Below are 20,380 nucleotides of genomic sequence, written 5' to 3'. Positions count from 1 at the left end.
AGGGAAGCAGGCTCCCTGCTGAGCAGAGAGCCCGATGCGGGACTCGATCCCAGGACCCTGAGATCATGACCTGAGCCGAAGGCAGCGGCTTAACCCACTGAGCCACCCAGGCGCCCCTTTACTTATTTATATAAATACTGATTATAATATATCAATTTTGCTTAAGGGGGTTGGTGTGGTATTTGTGTGTTACCTCATCCTTAGGCTACAAGCATCTTATAAACATACTAGTTTCTTCCTTGGTGCTGTTTAATAAACGCTCAGTGAGGTGAACAGTCATTGTTGGAGTGATCATTTACTCGTGGCACCATCGCTGCTACAGGCGGCCACTGATTCACGCTGTCTGCATGCTTGGTGGTACGCCAAGTGCCGTACATGCTTTATCTCCTAGTTGTCCTCCTGACAGTCCTGTAATAGCACTGGTATTATCTTCATCATCATTTCAGACAAACCTGGTTTGGAAAGGCAATGAGCCTTATCCCAGTTTATACAGTTGGTAAAGAGGAGGGCAGGGGTTTGAACAGTATGATCTGAGAGCCTATGCCTAATCCTTCTGTAGGAGCTGGTGTTGGTCAGACACGGGTTTTCTCTTTACCCTTATAAAGCCTTTCTACCTCATTCTCTGAGCTGTATCTAGTATGCTGTGTGGTTATATCTTTTCACTCCTCACTGAATACCTTTCTCATGGAGCCTCTTACAGTTTGAGGGAGGCCCACCTCCTTTTCATATTTTGGGTTGTTGAAATTGAAGAAATGACAGAACATGTATTAAATTTTGGGAGTTTTACATGTTCAGTAGCATTAGTGTATCTGTGATTCAGCTTCAATTATGGATAACACTAAAAGTAAAAAATTTGAGGTCCTTTGTAAATGTGAGGTTCAGGCCTTTCTATGGCATTTTATCCCCATCCCATCACTTGACACCTAAGGTAAGAATTTTTTATGAAGAAGGCCAAGAAAGATGGGATGTTCCACTTTTTGGTATAATTTCAAAATCATGATGTGATGTTGAATATACTAAATGAAGTAATCCATTTCTCATGTTTTTCTGGCATTTTTTAGCATTTTTCAGTTGCTAACATTGGCTTACTTGGAACATTTGGTGAAAATCACAGAAAATCTAGGAAAGTAAATGATTTAGTTTTGCCTCTATAAGTTGATTACAGAAGAACTTTGCTATGAATTGGCTTGCTCTTCTCTAGAAACAAATGGGTTATTAGTGCTAATGTTGATTGCTCTTATAGAAATTTTAAGAACATCTTTTTGAAAAGCAATATATAGATGCATTTTTGGTTTCATTTACAATTTTGAATCATCTTTATGGAATTTAATCTTATAAATTTGTCAGGGTTTCTCAAATCTGAGCAGGCTTGTTGCATGAAGCAATGTAGTTGTGTCTAATGTGAGGCTTCTTACATGCCAGACAGCCGAGAGGCAGTAAACCTATTTGTGGGCTGTTTCCACATTCGAGGATTATCCTTTATTTATTTTGCAGTGGAAGTAGTGGTCGTGTTCCTGTGAACTCTCGGGTGTCCGTGCATTCGCCTTTGGATGTGGTACACATAGATCTGCCGGAGCTGGAGACAGAAGACACGCTCGAGCTGCAGTTCCAGCAGCTCAGTCTTCCCCAGTTCTGTGTCTCTGTCCTGGAATCAGCAGTTCCTCTCTTAAGAACAGGTTAGTTTTTGAAGTTACAGTTCTTTTTATATAATTTGTCTTTGTTTTGTCTGTTTTCAGGGATTTTATTTTATTTTTTTTCACTTACATTATGACACTGAGAATCTGTATTTACTTATCTTTTGGGATACAAATTTTTCTTTTCCTTTTTTTTTTTTTTTTTTTAATTTTGTTTATTTTTTTGAGAGAGAGAGCACACATGCGAGCCTGAGCAGAAGGGAGGGGCAGGGGGTGGAGCATACTCCCCTACAGAGCAGGGAGCCTGGCGCACGGGACTGGATCCCAGCAGCCCAAAGGCAGATGCTTAACTGACTGAGCCACCCAGGCGCCCCTGGGATACAAATTCTTAAGCACTTAATAAAGTCTTATTAAACGTGGATGCTGTGACCAGTGTTTGGATGGAGTATTCCCTTCCATTTATGACTTATTGCACAGGATTCCGCTTCTGTATGGCTGTTTGAAATGTAAGCACTGAACAAACAGTGCAGCCAGAGTAAGTTAGAGAAGGTGGGCCAGCATGAATGGAGCAGGATAAAAAACTCTTTGGCTTTTGCCCTTTGGAAACTTTGAGTTGCTCTCAGTTGTTCAGTCTTCCCACTCAGTTCGTAGTTAAGCCATGAAAATGTGAAAAACAAATCCCAAACTGGATTCTTACCTTTGCAATTATTTCTTTTTCTAAGAAAAAAAAACAACCCAAACTCAAAAAACCTAGCATTCTGGGATTGCTTTTTCTCTCAAGTGTGCTAGGTAAATCTGCAAAGATATACTCAAGTACTTAAGTATACATTTTAATATAATTATAATTTTAGTAAAGTGTGATAGGAACAGTAATAATACGGCCAGTGTTGCAGAGAGTTTAGGACTAGAATGGCAGTTCCCGCTGGCTTTGTGTGCGTGATTTCATGCATTCCTCTCACCATCCCATTGTATCTTTCCAAAAGCCGTAGTTACTACTTTCATCCCCATTTCACAAATGAGAAAACTGAGGTTTAGAGTGGTTTAGAAGCTTATCTAAAGTCAAACAGCTAAAACAGAGGCTTGAACCAAGGTTCTTCTGAAGCCAATGTCCATGCTCCTAAGCACTTAGCATTTTGTGAGGTACAGAAAGGTTTGCAAGCAATAACGATTTTTTGTTCTCTAACTGTACATTTTCAGTAGTTGATAAACTTGTCAAGATATAAATACAAGATAAACAAGATATATATTTTGTGGTTTGTACAGGCTCAATTAAAAAAATCTATCCTATTTCAATGATTTCTCAAGCACTGTGTCTTATTTTTGCCTCTTTGGAGGTGTAGTGGGGTGGGAAGCAGGACGGAGGTCTATATTGGGGAAGCACGAAAAATGTTTCTATCCTGAGGAAAACCAAGTAACCCTAACTTAGCACTGACTGAGTAACTCTGCTTGAGGAGTTAGAAGCACATATTAATTCATGTTACTAGTCGTCTGAAATAAAGAAAGGCTGAACTTTGGCATCATAAAGTATATATGTTTGTCTGCATGCTGTACTGAGAACAGTTTTAGATTTAATGATTTCTCATTTAACCTTTTCTTAATTTGCTGTAAAAAGTCAGATTGATAATTATAAAGCTATAGCTTGGTACATAAAATTTTCTAAATGTTCTCTTGCCCTTTTGTGATAAATTATTGCATAGTTTGTAATTGTTCAATATCATAAGAGGTTTCTAAGAGGACTTGCTTCAGCTGTTCTAATGGGACAATTACTCTAGACCCTTATGATCTGGTAGTTTGCTTTACTTTTATTCATTGGAAATTCACCTTTGGTATGTGGGAAGTCTTAATTGAATGTTCACCTTATGAGTAGTAGAGTTCCTTTTTTATTCTGTCCCTATGGAGAAAAGAGATTGCTTTGGTGGGTGTGACAGAACAGTTTCTTTGGAGTTTTTATTTTATTTTATTTTATTTTTTTAAAGATTTTATTTATTTATTTGACAGACAGAGATCACAGGTAGGTGGAGAGGCAGGCAGAGAGAGAGGGGGAAGCAGGCTTCCTGTTGAGCAGAGAGCCTGATGCGGGGCTCGATCCCAGGACCCTGGGATCACAACCTGAGCCGAAGGCAGAGGCTTTAACCCACTGAGCCACCCAGGTGCCCCTGGAATTTTTTTTTTAAAGACTTTTTTAGAGAGAGAGCATGCATGCATATGAGCAAGGAGGCAGGGCAGGGTGGGTATGGGTGGGTAGGGAGAATCCTCAAGCAGACTCCATGCTGAGCAGGGAGCCTGACTTGGGGCTCTATCCCAGGACCCTGAGGTAATGACCTGAGCTGAAATCAAGAGTCACATCCTCAACTAACTGAGCACCCACCTGCCCCTCTTTTGGAATTTTTATAGAGTTTTAAGTCCATAGAGGCTTGATAACCTGTTTGAGGTGGATTTTCTTGACGTTTTTTTCAGGAAATGCCATCATGCATGTTTATTCCTTTAGTTGGTCCAGTTGAAGCTCAGCTTCCCGGGGCACTCAGATGTGGAGTGATACTTACTTCTGACAAGGGCCGTCTAGTGCTAAACAGGAGATTCACAGGATGCATTTTCCAAACCTAACCTTATGGCGCTTTATCACATATTACATGTAACACGGAAAGTCTCTGAATTAGCAAAATTTTAATCTACCTCACAGTATTTTTAGTTAGATTTTGCTACTTTTAGAGTATCTTTCTCATTTATGAGCACATTGAATTTGTTGTACTTAAATAGCATTGTGATTGCAACAGAGGTGTTAATGGTGGCTGTAGATTGTGACTTTTCTATTCATCTCTTTCAGTGATTCTAAAGACATCGGAGTTTGAGGGCATGACTGGAGGATTGAACAGTATGATACGTAGCTGTTCATTTGAAAGCTAACTTTTTAAATTCTCTCCTGTTTATATATCTAGGTAGTAGACAGGTGATAATAAGAATTCTGGAATTGCTTGCAGAGGATCTGATACTTATTGGTGAAGCAATTTCAGAAGACATCTGGGATGACAACAGCCTTTTTGCTATAGATATGGTGAGAATCATTGTTTTCCTTGGGATATGGTAAATAGTGTTTTATTTTATTTTTGTCCCTTTAAGCTGGTTTCATTGTCTCATTAGTCTTTGAAAGCTTTCTTTCTAACCACCATGTCCCAGGCTTATTTTGTGCATTCTGGAACAAGCCATTTCTCTAGAAATTCTGGTTACTTTAATTAATTACTCTGATTACTTTTCATGGGGGGTTATATATTGAGACTAAAAACAGGCCAATGGGGTCCTTATAGCTAATGTTGTATGATTTTTTTTTTTTAGTAATTGAACTAGGAAATATATATTTTAAAAAATGAGTTCAGATTGCTATTTTTCTGATTTTAAACTTGTATTTCTGATTTTAAACTCATATCTTATACTGTTGCTCATAGAAAGTCTTATTTTTTGGCAATAAAGCTTATTAGCTTTAACCTTTAGCACATACTAAGTAATTTCAGAATGCCAGTGTTAGTATCATTGTGGTCAGTGACTGATAATGGTCAAGATTTCTTGGCAGGTGTTTTTGACTCAGAGTAAATCTCACTAAGAATATGCAGTCATGAGGCACCTGGGTGGCTCAGGTAGTTGAGCAACTGACTCTTGAGTCAACTTAGGTGATGATCTCAGAGTCTCGAGGTTGAGCCCCATGTTGGGCTCTGTGCTGAGCGTTCAGTCTGCTTGAGATTCTCTCTCTCCCTCTGCCCCTCCCCCCATTCAAGCTCTCTCTTGCATGTACTTTCTCTCCCTCTGTAAAATAAATGAATAAAATCTTTAAAAGAAAAAGGAATATACAGTCAAAAAATGTGCATCAAAGTCACTTGAAAGAATTCTTTTCTCTGTTAACAGTTTCTTATATGGTTATATTTGTTTTAATTTATTTTTACTTTTGGGAATTGTTTTCTCATAAACATGTAATTCAGAGATGTTCCCCTGTCATCCTGTTCTCTGTTTATTTTTTCCATTTTTATTTTAGTTTTTGCAAATATAAGCAAGTAAGCATGTAGATTGTCATTGCTCTTCTCACACCTTACATGAGAGGTAGTATGTCACATGTGGTTTTACACCTTGTTTTGTTTTTTTTTTTAAAGATTTATTTTTTTTGACAGATAGAGATTACAAGTAGGCAGAGAGGCAGGCAGAGAGAGAGAGAGAGGAGGAAGCAGGCTCCCAGCCAAGCAGAGAGCCCGATGCGGGGCTCGATCCCAGGACCCTGGGATCATGACCTGAGCCGAATGCAGAGGCTTTAACCCGCTGAGCCACCCAGGCGCCCTTACACCTTGTTTTTATACCTTAAAATATATCCCGTGTGCATGGAATAATAGGTACAGAGATTTTTTCATGTTCATACGTGGAGGTGTTCATTGTTCTGTTTTATAGGCTCCAAGTGTCTCAGTGTGTTTATTCGCCAATCTCCTATTGTTGGACACAATGGCTAATACAAATTGTGTGATGTGAATAACATGCATATGTCATTTCGTTCATGTACAAGTATGTCTCTAGGGTAGATTTCTTTAAGTTAGGATTGTTGCACATCAAGACAGTTGTCAGAGGAAGGGTGGTTGTGGGGACCAGCAAAATGGATGAAGGGGAGTGAGAGGTACAGGCTTCTAGTTAGGGAATGTCTAATTCGTGGGGATGGAAGGTACAGTGGTACACCATAGGGAATATGATGAGTGATACTTTAATAGCATTCTATGGTGACAGGTTGCTATACTGGTGAGCATAGCACAGAGTATGCAGTTGTGGAATCACTGTGTTGTATACCTCAATCTAAATGTAACACTGTGTGTCAACTATACTTACATTGAAACAGTATGTGTATTTTAAACCTTAGATATTGTTGCATTCTCCTGTATAACCATTTCATTCACTGACCAGCAGTTTTATTAGAAGGTGTTTTCTCCTACACACTCAGCAGTAGGGTTTATAGTCAAACCTCAGATTTTCGCCATTCTGGTAAGTGAGATATGGTATGTCAGTGTAGTATTAATTTGCTCTTCTCTATGAATAGAGCTGAGCATCTTTTTGTAACTTTAAGGGTCATTTTCTTTTCTTTTTCTGTAAATAGTCCGGGCATTTATCCGTTTTTCATCCATTTATCTCTCGGGTCATTGGTCTTTTGTTCTTTTAACTAATTTCTGTGAGCTTTTATATATTAAAAGGACATTGACTTTCCAAGACAAGTTGCAATTTTATTTGCTCAGGTCTGCCTGCCTGCCTTCTTTCCTTTCCTCTCCTCCCATCCTCCTTCCCTCCCTTCCTTCCTCCCTTCTTTCTTGACTTTCCTAATGATGCTTTGGAGAGTGCAGCATCTTTTATTCATTCATTCATTTGTTTGATTTATTCAAACAAATTCATTTGTTTGATTCCTTCATTTGTTTATTCATTTGTTTGATTTTTTTAAAAGATTTATTTATTTGAGAGAGCGAGTGTGAGCACAGATCGGAGGGGTAGAGGGAGACGCAGAGAGAGAATCTTCAGCAGACTCCCCACTGAGCGAGGACTCCATCCCACAGCCCTGAGATCATGACCTGAGCCAAAATCAAGAGTTGGACGCTTAACCAACTGAGTCACAGGAACCCCTTCTCTTGTTAATTTTTATATAGCTGGCTTTGTCAGTTTTTTTTTTTTTTAATCCGTTCTAGATTTTGAATCATAGATAGATTTTCTTCACACCTTGGGAAAAGCATGCTCTATCTTTCCATATCTTGAAGTCTGCTTTTTTCTCTTTCAAGAATATTTTTCTCATATAGATTTTGCACATTATTCATTGTTTATTCATATGTATGTGTGTGAATATATATTTGTGTGGGTGTTTAACAACTTCATTGAAGTATAATTGATATAAGTGGCAGGTGTTTTAAAAAGTTTCTTGATACATTGACATAAGGATATACATGATATAGATTAGTTTACATTTTCTAGAATTTTCTTTGTAGAATTCATATGCTTTTTTGTCTGCTCTCTTTCGGTAGGATTACTTTGAGATACTGCCATGTTGATGTGTGTATCAGGAGTTCATTTTATTACTTGATGCCATGTTCTTTGCTATTTGTATTTCAGTAGAGAAGATAGTTTTGGAGAGTACGGTTTTATTTATGTATTTTTTTGAAAAATATTTTGATAAGTAATATTTCACATGAGTGATCAACATGTGTACAGGGAACTCAGGAATGTTAGGTTACAACCTATTATTTTCTTAATATTTTCTTAAATGTGTAAACTAGTAGTACGTCTCTGTGTAAGTGGAAATCATATTCTTTTTTACATTTCAATATGTCATAAATCATTTGTCATTTTACACCTTCTGTCTTAAAATTATCAAGTGATTTCTTTGAAGAACTGACATTCTATCTCTTCTATTAATGTAAATTGGTAACTTATGTCTTTCTTTTTTTTTAATGATTGCCTTGTCAGAGAAGCAGATATTAATTCCCTGAGTTGCCGTTTTTTTTCCTCTTTATTATTTTGACCTAGGTCTGTCTTTGTTGTATTAAACTGTGTTAGGACTGCCTGATCCTTGTAAATAGAGGTTAGAACCTAAAAAACAAGAAAATACTGATGTTTACTTAATACCAATACCTGTGTGTGGAAAACCCAAACCTTAAGACACACATACACACACACACACACCTCTCTTGAAAAGAGAAACATATATTTTACAATAGGTATAATATATTGTTTCAAGTCCTTCAATTTCTTTACCCATAAAATAGGAATAATAGTTCTTAATCTTAGTTTTTTTTTAGTCCTTAAGGTTATCACACTATTTGGTAGTACTTTTTGAAGATTTTCACATATTGAAGGTTTTCAACAAGTGATTTTTTTTCTTAGAAGTGTGAAGAATGTTTTATCGGTTGCTTCTTAAATTAACTTGAATTTTCTTGGCCAGAACATTTATCTGTAAAAGTTAGTCATTCACTTTTAACTTTTGGCTGCTGATCTTTTATGATTCAATGAATTATTTTTACTTTAAAGGTTAAATCTGTTGTAGAAGTGCCAATTGGTATGATAGAAATGTTAAATAAAACAGTACTGCTTAAAATTATATTTGATTTACTTTTGCTTGTTTAAAAGAATGAATGCCTCCTAAGGAAAAAATCTCATGCCTTTGGGTATATATTAATAGAAGCAAACAATAGAATTCTTAATGTCCCTACTTTTATCGAGTTTAAAAAGGAAGATGGAAGCAGTATTTTTGTTGAGTCATTAAAGGAACAAAATAGTGTGTTACTACCAATTCAGAAAGTAGACACCTGAGGATATGTAATCAAATCTCTAGACTTTTCCCAATAGTGTTAGTAACAGCCATGTCTGGAGCTCCATGGCTCAGTTTGTGTAAGCACAGTCAAAAGCAACCCCCCCCCCAATCTCCTGCATTGAATGTTTTTATTTCCTGTGAAGTAAATAAAAGAAAAAAAATTTTAATGAACTGTTTTGTTAAGATAAATTTGCTAAGCACTTATAAAAGTTAGGTTGACCTAAAGTATGACATCTCTTCTTTGCTTCCCGTTGAAATCAAGTCTGTTTTTACTTCATTCACTTGGTAAGTTAGGTTCAAGAAGTGAGGATCTTTACCTCATGCCAGATAACCCCAGACCCCTGGGGGCTGTCTGCCATTGGTTCGAGCTTTGCCCTTCTCCTCTCTCGCTCCTGTCATGCAGTGTCATGAAAAACAGTCTTTGCTCCTCCTTTATGACTCGTTGCTTCCACATTCCCAGCTGACCTGCTGTGAGTGGGTAACTTAGCTATTCAGGCATGTTGAAGAATTGCTGGTTGGAGTTCAAGTGGGGCTGAGAGCATTGTGAACGCATCTAGAGAGAAGGGCTTTGTACCCAGTGAGGGCTCAGTAAGGGTAAGTGAAGCCGACTGTGAATTTAGAATTGGGTGAGTGGAATCTCTAATTAGCATAGGCCTCCCTGCTGCTGCCATCGGTTCAGAGACGGTTACTTTAGTTCACCAAACATTTCTTGATCGCCCATTATACGCGAGGCACTGGGGGTGCAGGATGAATAAGAGGCTGCTCTTTTCACTCTTGTGGAAGATAGATACTTCTGCTGTGGCACCAGTAAAACCAAGGTAAGCAGACAGGAATAACAGAGGGGCCGTTTAAGGATAGCGCTTACTCTGTTGTAGTCCCTGTTTAAGCACTCCGTGTTTATGAAGTCACTGAATCATCACGGCCCTCTAAGGCAGGTAACACATGTTACAGGTGAAGAAATGGAGGCTCTTCGGCTCAGGTCATGATCCCAGGGTCCTGGGATCGAGCCCCGCATCGGGCTCTCTGCTTGGCTGGGAGCCTGCTTCCTCCTCTCTCTCTCTCTGCCTGCCTTTCTGCCTACTTGCCTACTTGTAATCTCTATCTGTCAAATAAATAAATCTTAAAAAAAAAAAAAAAAAAAAGAAATGGAGGCTCAATTTTCTTTTTTAGGGTCATTTTAGAGTCTAGGTTTTCAATCATGTTTTATTGCCAGGGATGCCTTGACAACACTCCCATCTTAGAATCTCGGGGCGGGGGGCGGGGCACTATTTGTAAATCAATGCTGAGCTGAGTCTTAAATTATAAGTATGATTTGGCTAAGCAGTGAAGGTAGGGTTTTGTCTGGCAGAGGGGAAGAGAATGACAGGATAATGGTGGTGACAGGGAGGTCTGGTGGGGCCATGCAAGCAATACCGCGTAGAACTCAAGCTAGGAAAAGTGGAGGCACTGGGCGATAGGGTGTGCTTCCTGGTGCTGAGTAGTTCGGCCTCCATTCTGAAGGCAGGATGGGCTTGCTCTTCCCCAGGAGAATGCCTGGGGAGGTTTGCACCGGAAAGGAAGGAGGGAAGGAAGTACGGAGTGTGGGGCTGGCGGGATGGGCAGAGCCCGATGCAGTTACCTATTTCAGAGCCTTCACAGGATCTACTACCTATTTTGTGACGTACACATAGTGGAGAAATTGTGTTTACACTGTAAATTCTGTTTTATTGAGAACATTGTGAATATTTTGCTACTCTGTTTAATTCTGTACTTTCTTTTGTAAAAGCCATAAATATCCTTTGAAAACTGGCCTCCCTCACCCTCTCCATCAACTACTGCACAGCATTTTGAACATTTCTAGCCCAATGAATTAAAACTGTGGACCAGTTTCTGTTGTTTTCAGTCCTTTCTTTTCTTAAAACATTAAAACAAACTTTTTTTTTTTTTTTGCTTAGAAGAAATGTTGGAAATGGTGAAAATTGCAAGCCTGATTCTTCATAGTACTCTCTTTTTATACTGTTTTGAGAAGCATTCAATGTAGCATTGGAATTATTAAGGTTACTTGAAATAGTTTCACAAATAAATAGATTTTTAGAAAAAGCTCTACACTGAGATTTTAAATTAAGTTAATGTTGAATAGCAGATAAGTTGCTTGTAGGTGTATAAAAGTATTAATTTAATGGAGAGGTGCTGTGTGGAAGTATTGCATGTCAAAAATGTAAGATGCTCTCTGTTTTTAGTTTATTTTTGTCAGATTAGTTATTAATATAATGGCTTCTGGTTTAAATTTTATTAATTTTTAGTTTTACTTTCTTTGGATTAGGGAAGATACCTTTAAATATATTTTGAAGTTTTCTTTTTGGTTAAGTAAATGGTTTTTGTCAGTGTTTCTTGGACATATGAGGAGTTGTATTCTTTGATATGTTCAAAGTTTTTATCTTCTTATTTATGAGTTAAGTTAAAAATGACTGGATTAAATCCTGTAAGACCATCTTTGTTTCAGTAACAGGTTTTGCTTGATATTGTATGTTATTCAGATCCCACAGACTCAACTCATATTGGGTCCTTCTCTTAATTATGCTTTTCATTAAGAGAACATGACCCCCTTTATCTAATTTTTTTCTCTGAATTATTAATTCTTATTTCATAGATTTTTTTATTCATATTTCACTACATATTTAATTTTTAGCCTTTTATGCACAAAGATGAAGGTATCTTTTATGTGTCAATTATTTTGTTTTTTACTTTAACATGAAATCATATTTGACTTAGAGGAAAATTTAAACTTATTATAGCACAGTTATGCGTGGTCTTCTCTCAAAATTTTTTGCTATTTCTTTTGTGTCCTCTTAAAATTTTTTTAATATGTGGAATATTTTTTCTTCTTTTTTACTTCTGCAATGATTTGGAAAGTATCATAGTTTTAATTTTGTGTTTGTTTTAAAAATCAACACTATCAAATGATCCATGTAAATAATGTTTTTTCATCTATGCACTTTGTGTTTTGTGTATGTGTTAGAATATATATAACATAAAATTTACCATTTTAACCCTTTTTGGGTTATAATTCAGTGTCATTAGTACATTCACATTGTTATACAATCACACTGTTTATCTCCAAAACTTTTCCATTATCTCAAACCGAAAATCTATACCCCAGACGGTAACTCTTTCTCCCAGCCCCTGGCAGCTACGATTGTATGTTTTTCTTTATGAGTTTGACTGTTGTAGGTACCTCATGTAACTGTAATGAATCACAAAATATCGATCTTTCTGTATCTGGCTTATTTTACTTAGCATAATATTTTCAAGGCTCATCCATGTTATGTCATGTGTCAGAATTTTGGTACTTTTTTTTTTTTTTTAAGAATTTCATTCCTTTTTAAGGCTGAATAATATTTCACCGTACATATATGTGGCATACCACATTTCGTTTTTCTGTTCATCTGTCGATAGACACATTTCCACCTTTTGGCCATTGCGAATACTGTTCCTATGAACAGTGATGTACATGTATACATTCGAGTCCCTGCTTTCAATTCTCATAGATATATTACCCAAAAGTGAATTTGCTGGATCATATAGTATTTTTTTGTTTAATTTTTTGAGGAGTTGCCATACTGTTTCCATAGTGACTTGACCATTTTACATATTCACAAGCAATGCACAGAGGTTCCAGTTTCTCTGCATCTTTGCCAACACTTGCTGGTTTCCATTATTTTTGATAATAGCCATTCTAATGGATGTGAAGCTGTATCTTATTGTGGCTTTGATCCTTTTTATATTTTTTCTTGAGACCTTATACCTTTTAGTTTTGCTTCTAATATATTTATCCTTGAATAAGAAAATTCTGGCATACATTTTTATCCTTAGTTTATAGGTTATTACATTTTTATTTTCCTGTATTCTCAGTGGAAAGGTGAGATCTCCAGTGCTCGTTTGTTCTACTATCTTACAGATGCTGTCCTTTTACCAGCTTGTTTATGGGGGCATGTCGGCATATGTAAGATGTATTTTGGTCTGTATTGTTATGATTTGCAAGTTAGCTATGTTTTAGTTTTCTCTTGGTATTTTTTGTATGCCTTTCAGTTTAAAGGATATAACTTCTAGTTAAGTACTAAGTTACCTATAAATATATGATGGCAGAACATTTGCCTTGAGACAATCTTTTTACATGGAGAGTTCATACAATTTTATATTTGTATAAAATTATATTTTATACAAATATAAAACAATTTGTAATTGTTTTGTAATGATCTGACTTTCCCTGTTTCATTTCTTTTGTAATTTCAGGATCAGTTTGAGTTCAGGGATGTCTCTTCTACTAATGCATTTCCCCCCATTATATCTGCCACTATGTTAACCATATAGTAAGCCTAATAAGTACTTCATGAGAGTTTTGCATGTCGATTTTTTAAAAAGATTTTATTCATTCATTTGACAGAGAGAGACACAGTGAGAGAGGGAACACAAGCAGAGAGAGTGGGAGGGGGAGAAGCAGGCCTCCTGCTAGCAGGGAGCCCAATATGGGGCTTGATCCCAGGACCCTGGGATCATGACCTGAGCCGAAGGCAGACGCTTAATGACTGAGCCACCCAGGCCCCCCTGCATGCCGATTTTTGAAGTTATAATAATTAAGCACTAGAAACTAGGAGTTTGTTTCATTTAGCTTTGGCATTTTGTTTATTTTTATTCATTATTATTTAGAAATATTGTTTGAGGAACCAGGTGGTGGGTAATAGGGAGGGCACGTACTGCATGGAGCACTGGGTGTGGTGCAAAAACAATGAACACTGTTATGCTGAAAATAAACAAATAAAAAAAATATTGTTTGAAAAAACTTTAGGTGTGCTTAGTTTTCATTTGTACTGCTTTAAATTATTTCAGCAGGTATGGGTTATTCTTTTTTTTTTTTTTAAAGATTTTATTTATTTATTTATTTGTCAGAGAGAGAGGGCAAGAGAGCAAGTACAAGTAGGGGGAGTGGCAGGCAGAGGGAGAAGCAGACTCCCCGCTGAGCAAGGAGCCCTATGCTGGACTCGATCCCAGGACGCTGTGATCATGACCTGAGCCGAAGGTAGTTGCTTAACTGACTGAGCCACGCTGGCATCCTGGTATAGATTATTCTTATAGGGAGGAATAAATTTTTGTTTTGGTTTTTGTTCTTTAGTCATAATATTTTAAATTATTCTCTGTGAAATTTTCCATACTGGATCCCTGAATTTTTTTTTTTTCCTGTTTTGTGTTTAAATGTCTGCAGAAAGAAAAACTGCTCACGGTGTTGGGGTCCCTGGGAGATACCATGTGCTACCACAAAAGCGGAGTGAGCTTGGACCAACCAGAGGTCGTGCTGGTGCACCACCGAATGGCCTTTGTCAGCGTTTCACTGTTCGCAGTCCGGGTGCTGCAGATGCTTCTCCCTGTTGAAAAGGTAAGGCAGGTAACGTTGCTTTGTGCTTTTGTGAACTGAACTGTGTGTTTAGTTGCTTAATGTTGTTTAGTGCTCTGTCATGTATTTCTTCTGATCGTGTCATGGTGTACAAAGATTACATTGAGAAAGACTAACATTTCTGAATAGTTTTGACAAATCATTTGATAGAAAAAAACATTAATTCTAAAAAAATTTTTTTTTTAAAGTTTTTTTTTTTTTTTTTAAAGATTTATTTATTTATTTTGACAGACAGACAGAGATTACAAGTAGGCAGAGAGGCAGGCAGAGAGGGAGAAAGGAGGAAGCAGGCTCTCTGCCGAGCAGAAAGCCCGATGCGGGGCTCGATCCCAGGACCCTGAGATCATGACCTGAGCCGAAGGCAGAGGCTTTAACCCACTGAGCCACCCAGGCGCCCCTAATTCTAAAAAATTTTTTTCTTTAGATAGCTTAAAATTATAGTGTAACATGTTTAGAAAAGTATGCAGTTTCGTACAAAAAAGTGACCACTTCCCCAGAACGTAAAGTAGAGTATTACTGGCATTTCAGAGGTTCCTTCTCATCCATTACCTCTCCTTCCTCCCTTCATGCTGAACTCCTCCTTTCTGACTTCTGTCAGTATAGGTCAATTTGTCTGTTTTTCATCATTACCTAAATGGAATTCTAAGGTATGAACTTGCTCAAGGTCTTTTTTGAGGTTTATCGCTGTTGTTGCTAATAGCAGTTCATTAAGTTTTTATTGCAAAATATGATTCCGTTTTATAAGTACGTTAAAGATGATTCTAGTAGGTGTCCACCTTTCTTTTAAATCATCTCTCAATTTTAATGTTAGTGGTAAAATATCTCAAGTGATTCATGCACAAGTGTTTTGTAATGTACTTAGTGCAAAAAGAAAGGAGTGGCATGTTTTAATAAAGGTATAGGAGAAATTACTACAACTAAGGAACTATTTCCTGTCCTTTTATTGTCCTTTGTTATAGACATTTGCCCTTTTGTTTTGTGAGATTCTGAAGAGCATAAGGCTAAACTCCATTTTTTCATAACACATTTATTTATTTATTTTTTAAAAGATTATTTATTTGTTTATTTATTTGACAGACAGAGAATACAAGTAGGCAGAGAGGCAGGCAGAGAAAGAAGAGGAGGCAGGCTCCTGGCTGAGCAGAGAGCCTGATATGGGGCTCGATCCCAGGACCTGGGATCATGACCTGAGCCGAAGGCAGAGGCTTTAACCCACTGAGCCAGCCAGGCGCCCTTCATAACACTTTTAAATGCACTATATTATCAGATCACCTGGGAAAGCAAGAACAAAACATCAAATTTTTATTGAAGATTTATATATTTATTTGAAGGAGAGAGAGAATGCATGCACAAGCAGGAAGGGCAGAGGGAGGAGGAGAGAAAAGAGCCTGACGTAGGGCTCAATCTCACCACCCCGAGAGCACAATCTGAGCTGAAACCAAGAATCAGATTCTTAACTGTGCCATCCAGGCATACTCCAAACATTAAATATTAAATTTAGTATTTTGCTTTAGGGAAAAGAGCATCACTTTTGTTAATTTTAATTTTTAACTTTCATTCATTAGTTACTATGAAGAAGTGACTAATCTGAAGGCATTTTCTGCTTTGAGGAAATTTTCCAATGTTAAAAATATTATTAATTGAAGAATTTCAGTCATATAAGATTGTAATTGCATTTAAAATATGGAAGTCTCACTTTACATAATACATAACTGAAAAATTAGTGGTGCTACACTAACTTGTTGTTAAGTATTACAAATGATCAATCTATAGGTTGAAATATTGATAGAAAACTTACCAATTATATCATATAGTTTTATTTATTTCCTTTTGATTATAGATTTTTTTCATTTTTGTGCTTCCTGGGCAAGAATCAATTCCAAGTATAAATCAATGATTTGAGTTACTTCCGTGACAGAATAATATAAAGCCTCATGCCTTTTTTACTTTTTGAAGTTATTTTTTATTTATTTTTTTTTGTTTTTGAAGGCAAATAAGTATCTGTGAATTTTGATAGCTTCTTAAATACATAACCTGGCACTTCATTACAGTGGTAAATAAGGCCATGGAGGAGATGGTAATTAGGGTATTAGTTTGTAGATCATTGTAATTGCTTTGATTGATTAAGAACTTTAAAATGAGAGCTAAACAAAAATGCTTTGCCATTGCTGTCAAATGTCTTCTTTTAGTTTATATGAATACAAGATTATGCTGCCCTCTGCCTGTTGCTGGCCCACCAAAAGTTGAAGTGCAGTTTGGATTCTGAAAGTTCCAGCCTGAAAAGTGGTTTTTAAATATTTGAATTGCCACTTCCCAAATATGTAATTTGGAAGTTGGAAAATGATAACATGAATCTGTGTAGAGATTTCCTGATTTTGAAAGCTTTGACAAAATGTTCAAGGCCTTTTTGAAATTGATAATTATTGGTTTGAAAAGATTTTGGATAATACCTATGTACAGGTTAAAATGATACACTAGTAATCCTATGAAAAATAATTTACTTGGATAAATCAAATTGGTAAAAACTAAGAGCTAAAAGTACTGGTCCTGTGCTGGAAGCAGGATCCAGAGCATGTTAGGAGCTTCTGTGACTGTTTCCTAGCTAGCTGACTGAGGATAGGAAGAGTTTATACCACAAGGCTTGACTCTTTCAGAGCAGCACTTCTCAAAGTGTAATGTGCAAACGGGTCACCTAGGGTCTTGCATATTCCCGTCCTTTAGTTCTGGACTAGGACTTGAAAGTCTGTGTTCTGACAAGCCCTTTAGATGATACTGTGCCTGATCTGAGTGGGAAGGTATAAAGAGAGCAGTGTTTTGCCCCTTCCCCCCTCGGCACACAAAATGATGTTGTTGATTGTATCTGAGAGCGGTGATGGACTGGCACTGACTTGTCTTCACTTTTAGTTCTGACTGACATGTGACTAATGCTTGTATATGTAGGGCAGCTGTCTTTAGTCTGTTGACTGATCAGTCCATTGCCCCATGCAGCACTAAACTTGAGTCTGTGGCATGGTGCTCTGAGTTGCTGAGATGATGAAGTTTCAGATGTAGGGATGAAGAGTGAAGATGTCAGAATTCCTTAGTGTTGGGGTGAAAAGAAGAAAGAAAGGACGTTAATATTTATTAAGTGAGATGTGCTAGACGTCTGCTCAGTGCTTAATTCTCCCATCAGCTATTCTTACTTTTCTGATGAGAGTTGGAGAAAGCTCTTTTAAAATGAGAAAACAGTGCCTTTGGCATTAGATCCCTGAGGATTTGATATCTTAGCATAGTGCCCAACTCACAAACTCTCCTTGGCTAATTCCTCTTTCTCTTCCTAACCTTATCAGGAGTAGAACCCCAGGACTGACCAAGGTCCTCAGGAGACATCATTCCATTCGTGGTCTTAAATACCATCAATTTGCTGACTTCTCCTGGATTTGTGGTTCTAGTACACAGGTGTTACCCGAACTGCAAACTCACATTTATTCACCATCCTTTTTGACATTTTCACTTGTGTGACAGTTGATGTTTCCAGCAAAATATGTCTCAACCCCAGTTCTTCACTTCCGCTCTATTCTTTCTACAGTCTTCCCTCTCTGGGTACGTAGCGCTTTCATTCTTCTAGTTGTTTGTTGATCACAACTAAGCAAGAATGCTTAGAGTCATCCTGGATTTCTGTCTTTCACACACACCTAGATCTAGTCCCTCTGCAGAATTTGTCATTTCTTCCTTGACATCTGTCTGGAATCTGAACACCTCTCGCCATTCCCACTGCTGTTTCCAGAGTTCAAGCACCTTTCTTGCCTAGACTGTTGCAGTAACTTCATCTTTCATGTCCCACCTTCCTCCCTTGCACTGTTTCATCTTTTCCCTGCAGACTGTTCTTGATGCTTGCTTGAAATTTTCCAGGGCTTCTTCCAAAGACAAGTTTTAAGATGAGCCCAAGCCGTAATTACCTGATGTGGTCAGTTGGCCCCTGCACTGGCCTCCTTGCATCCAGATATACGGTGTCTCTGGGTCTTTGTACTTGGAGTTCCCTCTTCCACCAGTGCTGTTCCTCCAGATAATCCACACGACTCCTCACTTCTCCAGGTCCTCACTTCAGTGTTGCCTTATCAGGGAGGCCTTCCCCTACTGCTCGAGTAGTAACCCTTCCCCTCTTCTACTCCCCATTGTGTCTCTTCCTCTCCATCTTTCCCGCCCCTTGTTTCTCTTCTTAGCACTGTTGATCCCACCTGATGTTTTATGAAATACATTGATTTACTCTGCCTTCTTCACTGGAGTATTTACTTCCTGAGGGCAGAGGCTCTGTTTGCTTCGTCCTGTGCCCTCAGAATCTGGCATACAGTAGGGGAATACAGTAGGGGCCCAATAATTTTTTCCTGAGTGAGCAAATAATAGGTGATCAGGTTAGTCAGTTTGCCTCTCTTTTTTCCCCCACGAAGAGAGTTCTTCACAGAATCATGAAATTTCTCTAGCCTTTCTAAAAGCTGCTATCTTAATAGCTGTTTTTTTTTTTTTCATGGTTAAGAACCTAAAAATTTGATTCCTTTAGTTTCTGATATTTATTTGGCAACTTTATTTCATTGAGAAGCATTATCTAGCTGATTCAGTCCTTAGTCTTGGATTTTCAGGTAGTAACTAATTATCCTTAAAACAGGTTATCCATGAAATGAATGGTGACCAAACCTACTTTAATAAAGACATCATTCAGCCAAAGTAGTGAGCTCTGCCAAATGATTTTCTCCAAACATTGAATTTTTAATCCTTTTTGTTTTTTAATTGATTCATAGAATCCTGTCACTAAGCTCTAATCATTAAAAAACCAGAATCTAAACAGTTCTTTCAATTTTAAGTCAGTTGATTAAGGTTAAAAAATGTATAATATAAAATTTGGGCCTGTGGTTTTATACTAATTAAGGGTCAGTTTTCTTTGGGTATTCTAGAACTATTTAAATATTATTGAGTTTCCCTTTTTGCCTCTAAAATACCAACTAAACAAAAATTTAATATCTGTTCAAATCAATCTGCTGTTATGCTTGATTTAGTGTTATTCACTTCAACATGTAGTTAATAAGCTCTGGGTTATGTGCTCAGCTTTGGTAGGGACGTGCTTGTCTTCAAGAATTTATTGGTTATTCTGGGGATTTATGTGCATAGCATGAAATACTGAAAAAGCCTCCTGCTTTCAGTTCAGTAGCAGAGTTATAAACAAGGGGGAGGGTCCAGTTCTGGCTGTTGGTGGTTCTGGTTGTTGGTTTAGGGAAGAAGTAAGTATCCTGTATCCCAGGCTTTGGGAATGTGTTGAAGATTGCACTTGAGTTATTCTGGGCAGAGAAAAATTATAGTGAACAAGACACGGAAGTGAGTAGTGCGTTAGGGAATAGAATTTTCTTTGGAGAAGCATAGACTTTGTGATATAGAGAATGATAAAAATAGAAAGTTGAGCTAGCTACATTAAGATCGTATAGTCTACCATGTTTTTCATAAAAAATTTTTAACTTTTTAATTTTTTTTATTCATTAAGGCAAGCCAACTTTTACCGGAACCTATGTCAGCAGCATTATTTCTGGTTTCTTTGGACATGCCTATTTCTTTGGAATATCCGAATATTCATGAAGCTGTTGTGGCATATTTGGAACAGCTGAATTCTGAAAACTACAGTATTTACAAACGAACTGCAGAGGCTGTTTATTCAATTGAATGTACCTGTAACTTCCTGACTGATGTTGGGAAGGAGGTAAACAGTTTCTTAAGATCTTCTAAATATTCCTTTGCTACTTTCAAATCAATGGACATATAATAACTGTATTGTGGGGGGGTACATTATTATTGAATGGTCACTTGTCAAGTTAAAGTAAAGATGTGGTTTGTGTGAAGGTAAATAAAGAATTTGTGGGACTGACGTGCTGTCTACTGCGCTAAGGAAGCGGGTAAACGAAGACTTCAGAGAGATGAATGGTGTATATTCAGGAGACCAGTTGTTTTTAAAAAGACAGTAATTATTTTCAGTGTCTTAATATTTAA

General features: G+C 37.3%; 1 protein-coding gene across 4 annotated transcripts in view; it reads left to right on the top strand.

Annotated features, from left to right (window-relative positions):
- Positions 1-20,380, top strand: part of RTTN (rotatin) — a 159,165-nt gene that overhangs the window by 13,504 nt on the left and 125,281 nt on the right. For 3 of the 4 annotated variants that reach the window (XR_006821086.1, XM_046025691.1, XM_046025693.1), the window contains exons 9-12: positions 1,495-1,676; positions 4,571-4,686; positions 14,183-14,362; positions 19,881-20,093. Coding sequence is in view for 3 of the 4 variants with exons in the window: in XM_046025691.1 (XP_045881647.1) it covers positions 1,495-1,676; positions 4,571-4,686; positions 14,183-14,362; positions 19,881-20,093 (691 nt within the window). In the remaining variant the exon portion in view is untranslated. The remainder of the gene's footprint in view (positions 1-1,494; positions 1,677-4,570; positions 4,687-14,182; positions 14,363-19,880; positions 20,094-20,380) is intronic. The other variant, XM_046025692.1, reaches the window with a different exon arrangement.

The sequence above is a fragment of the Meles meles genome, chromosome 12 (assembly GCF_922984935.1).
Source record: "Meles meles chromosome 12, mMelMel3.1 paternal haplotype, whole genome shotgun sequence".
Taxonomy (NCBI): Eukaryota; Metazoa; Chordata; class Mammalia; order Carnivora; family Mustelidae; genus Meles; species Meles meles.
Note: the sequence above shows the minus strand (reverse complement) of the source record. Positions and strands in the feature narration are given on the sequence as shown.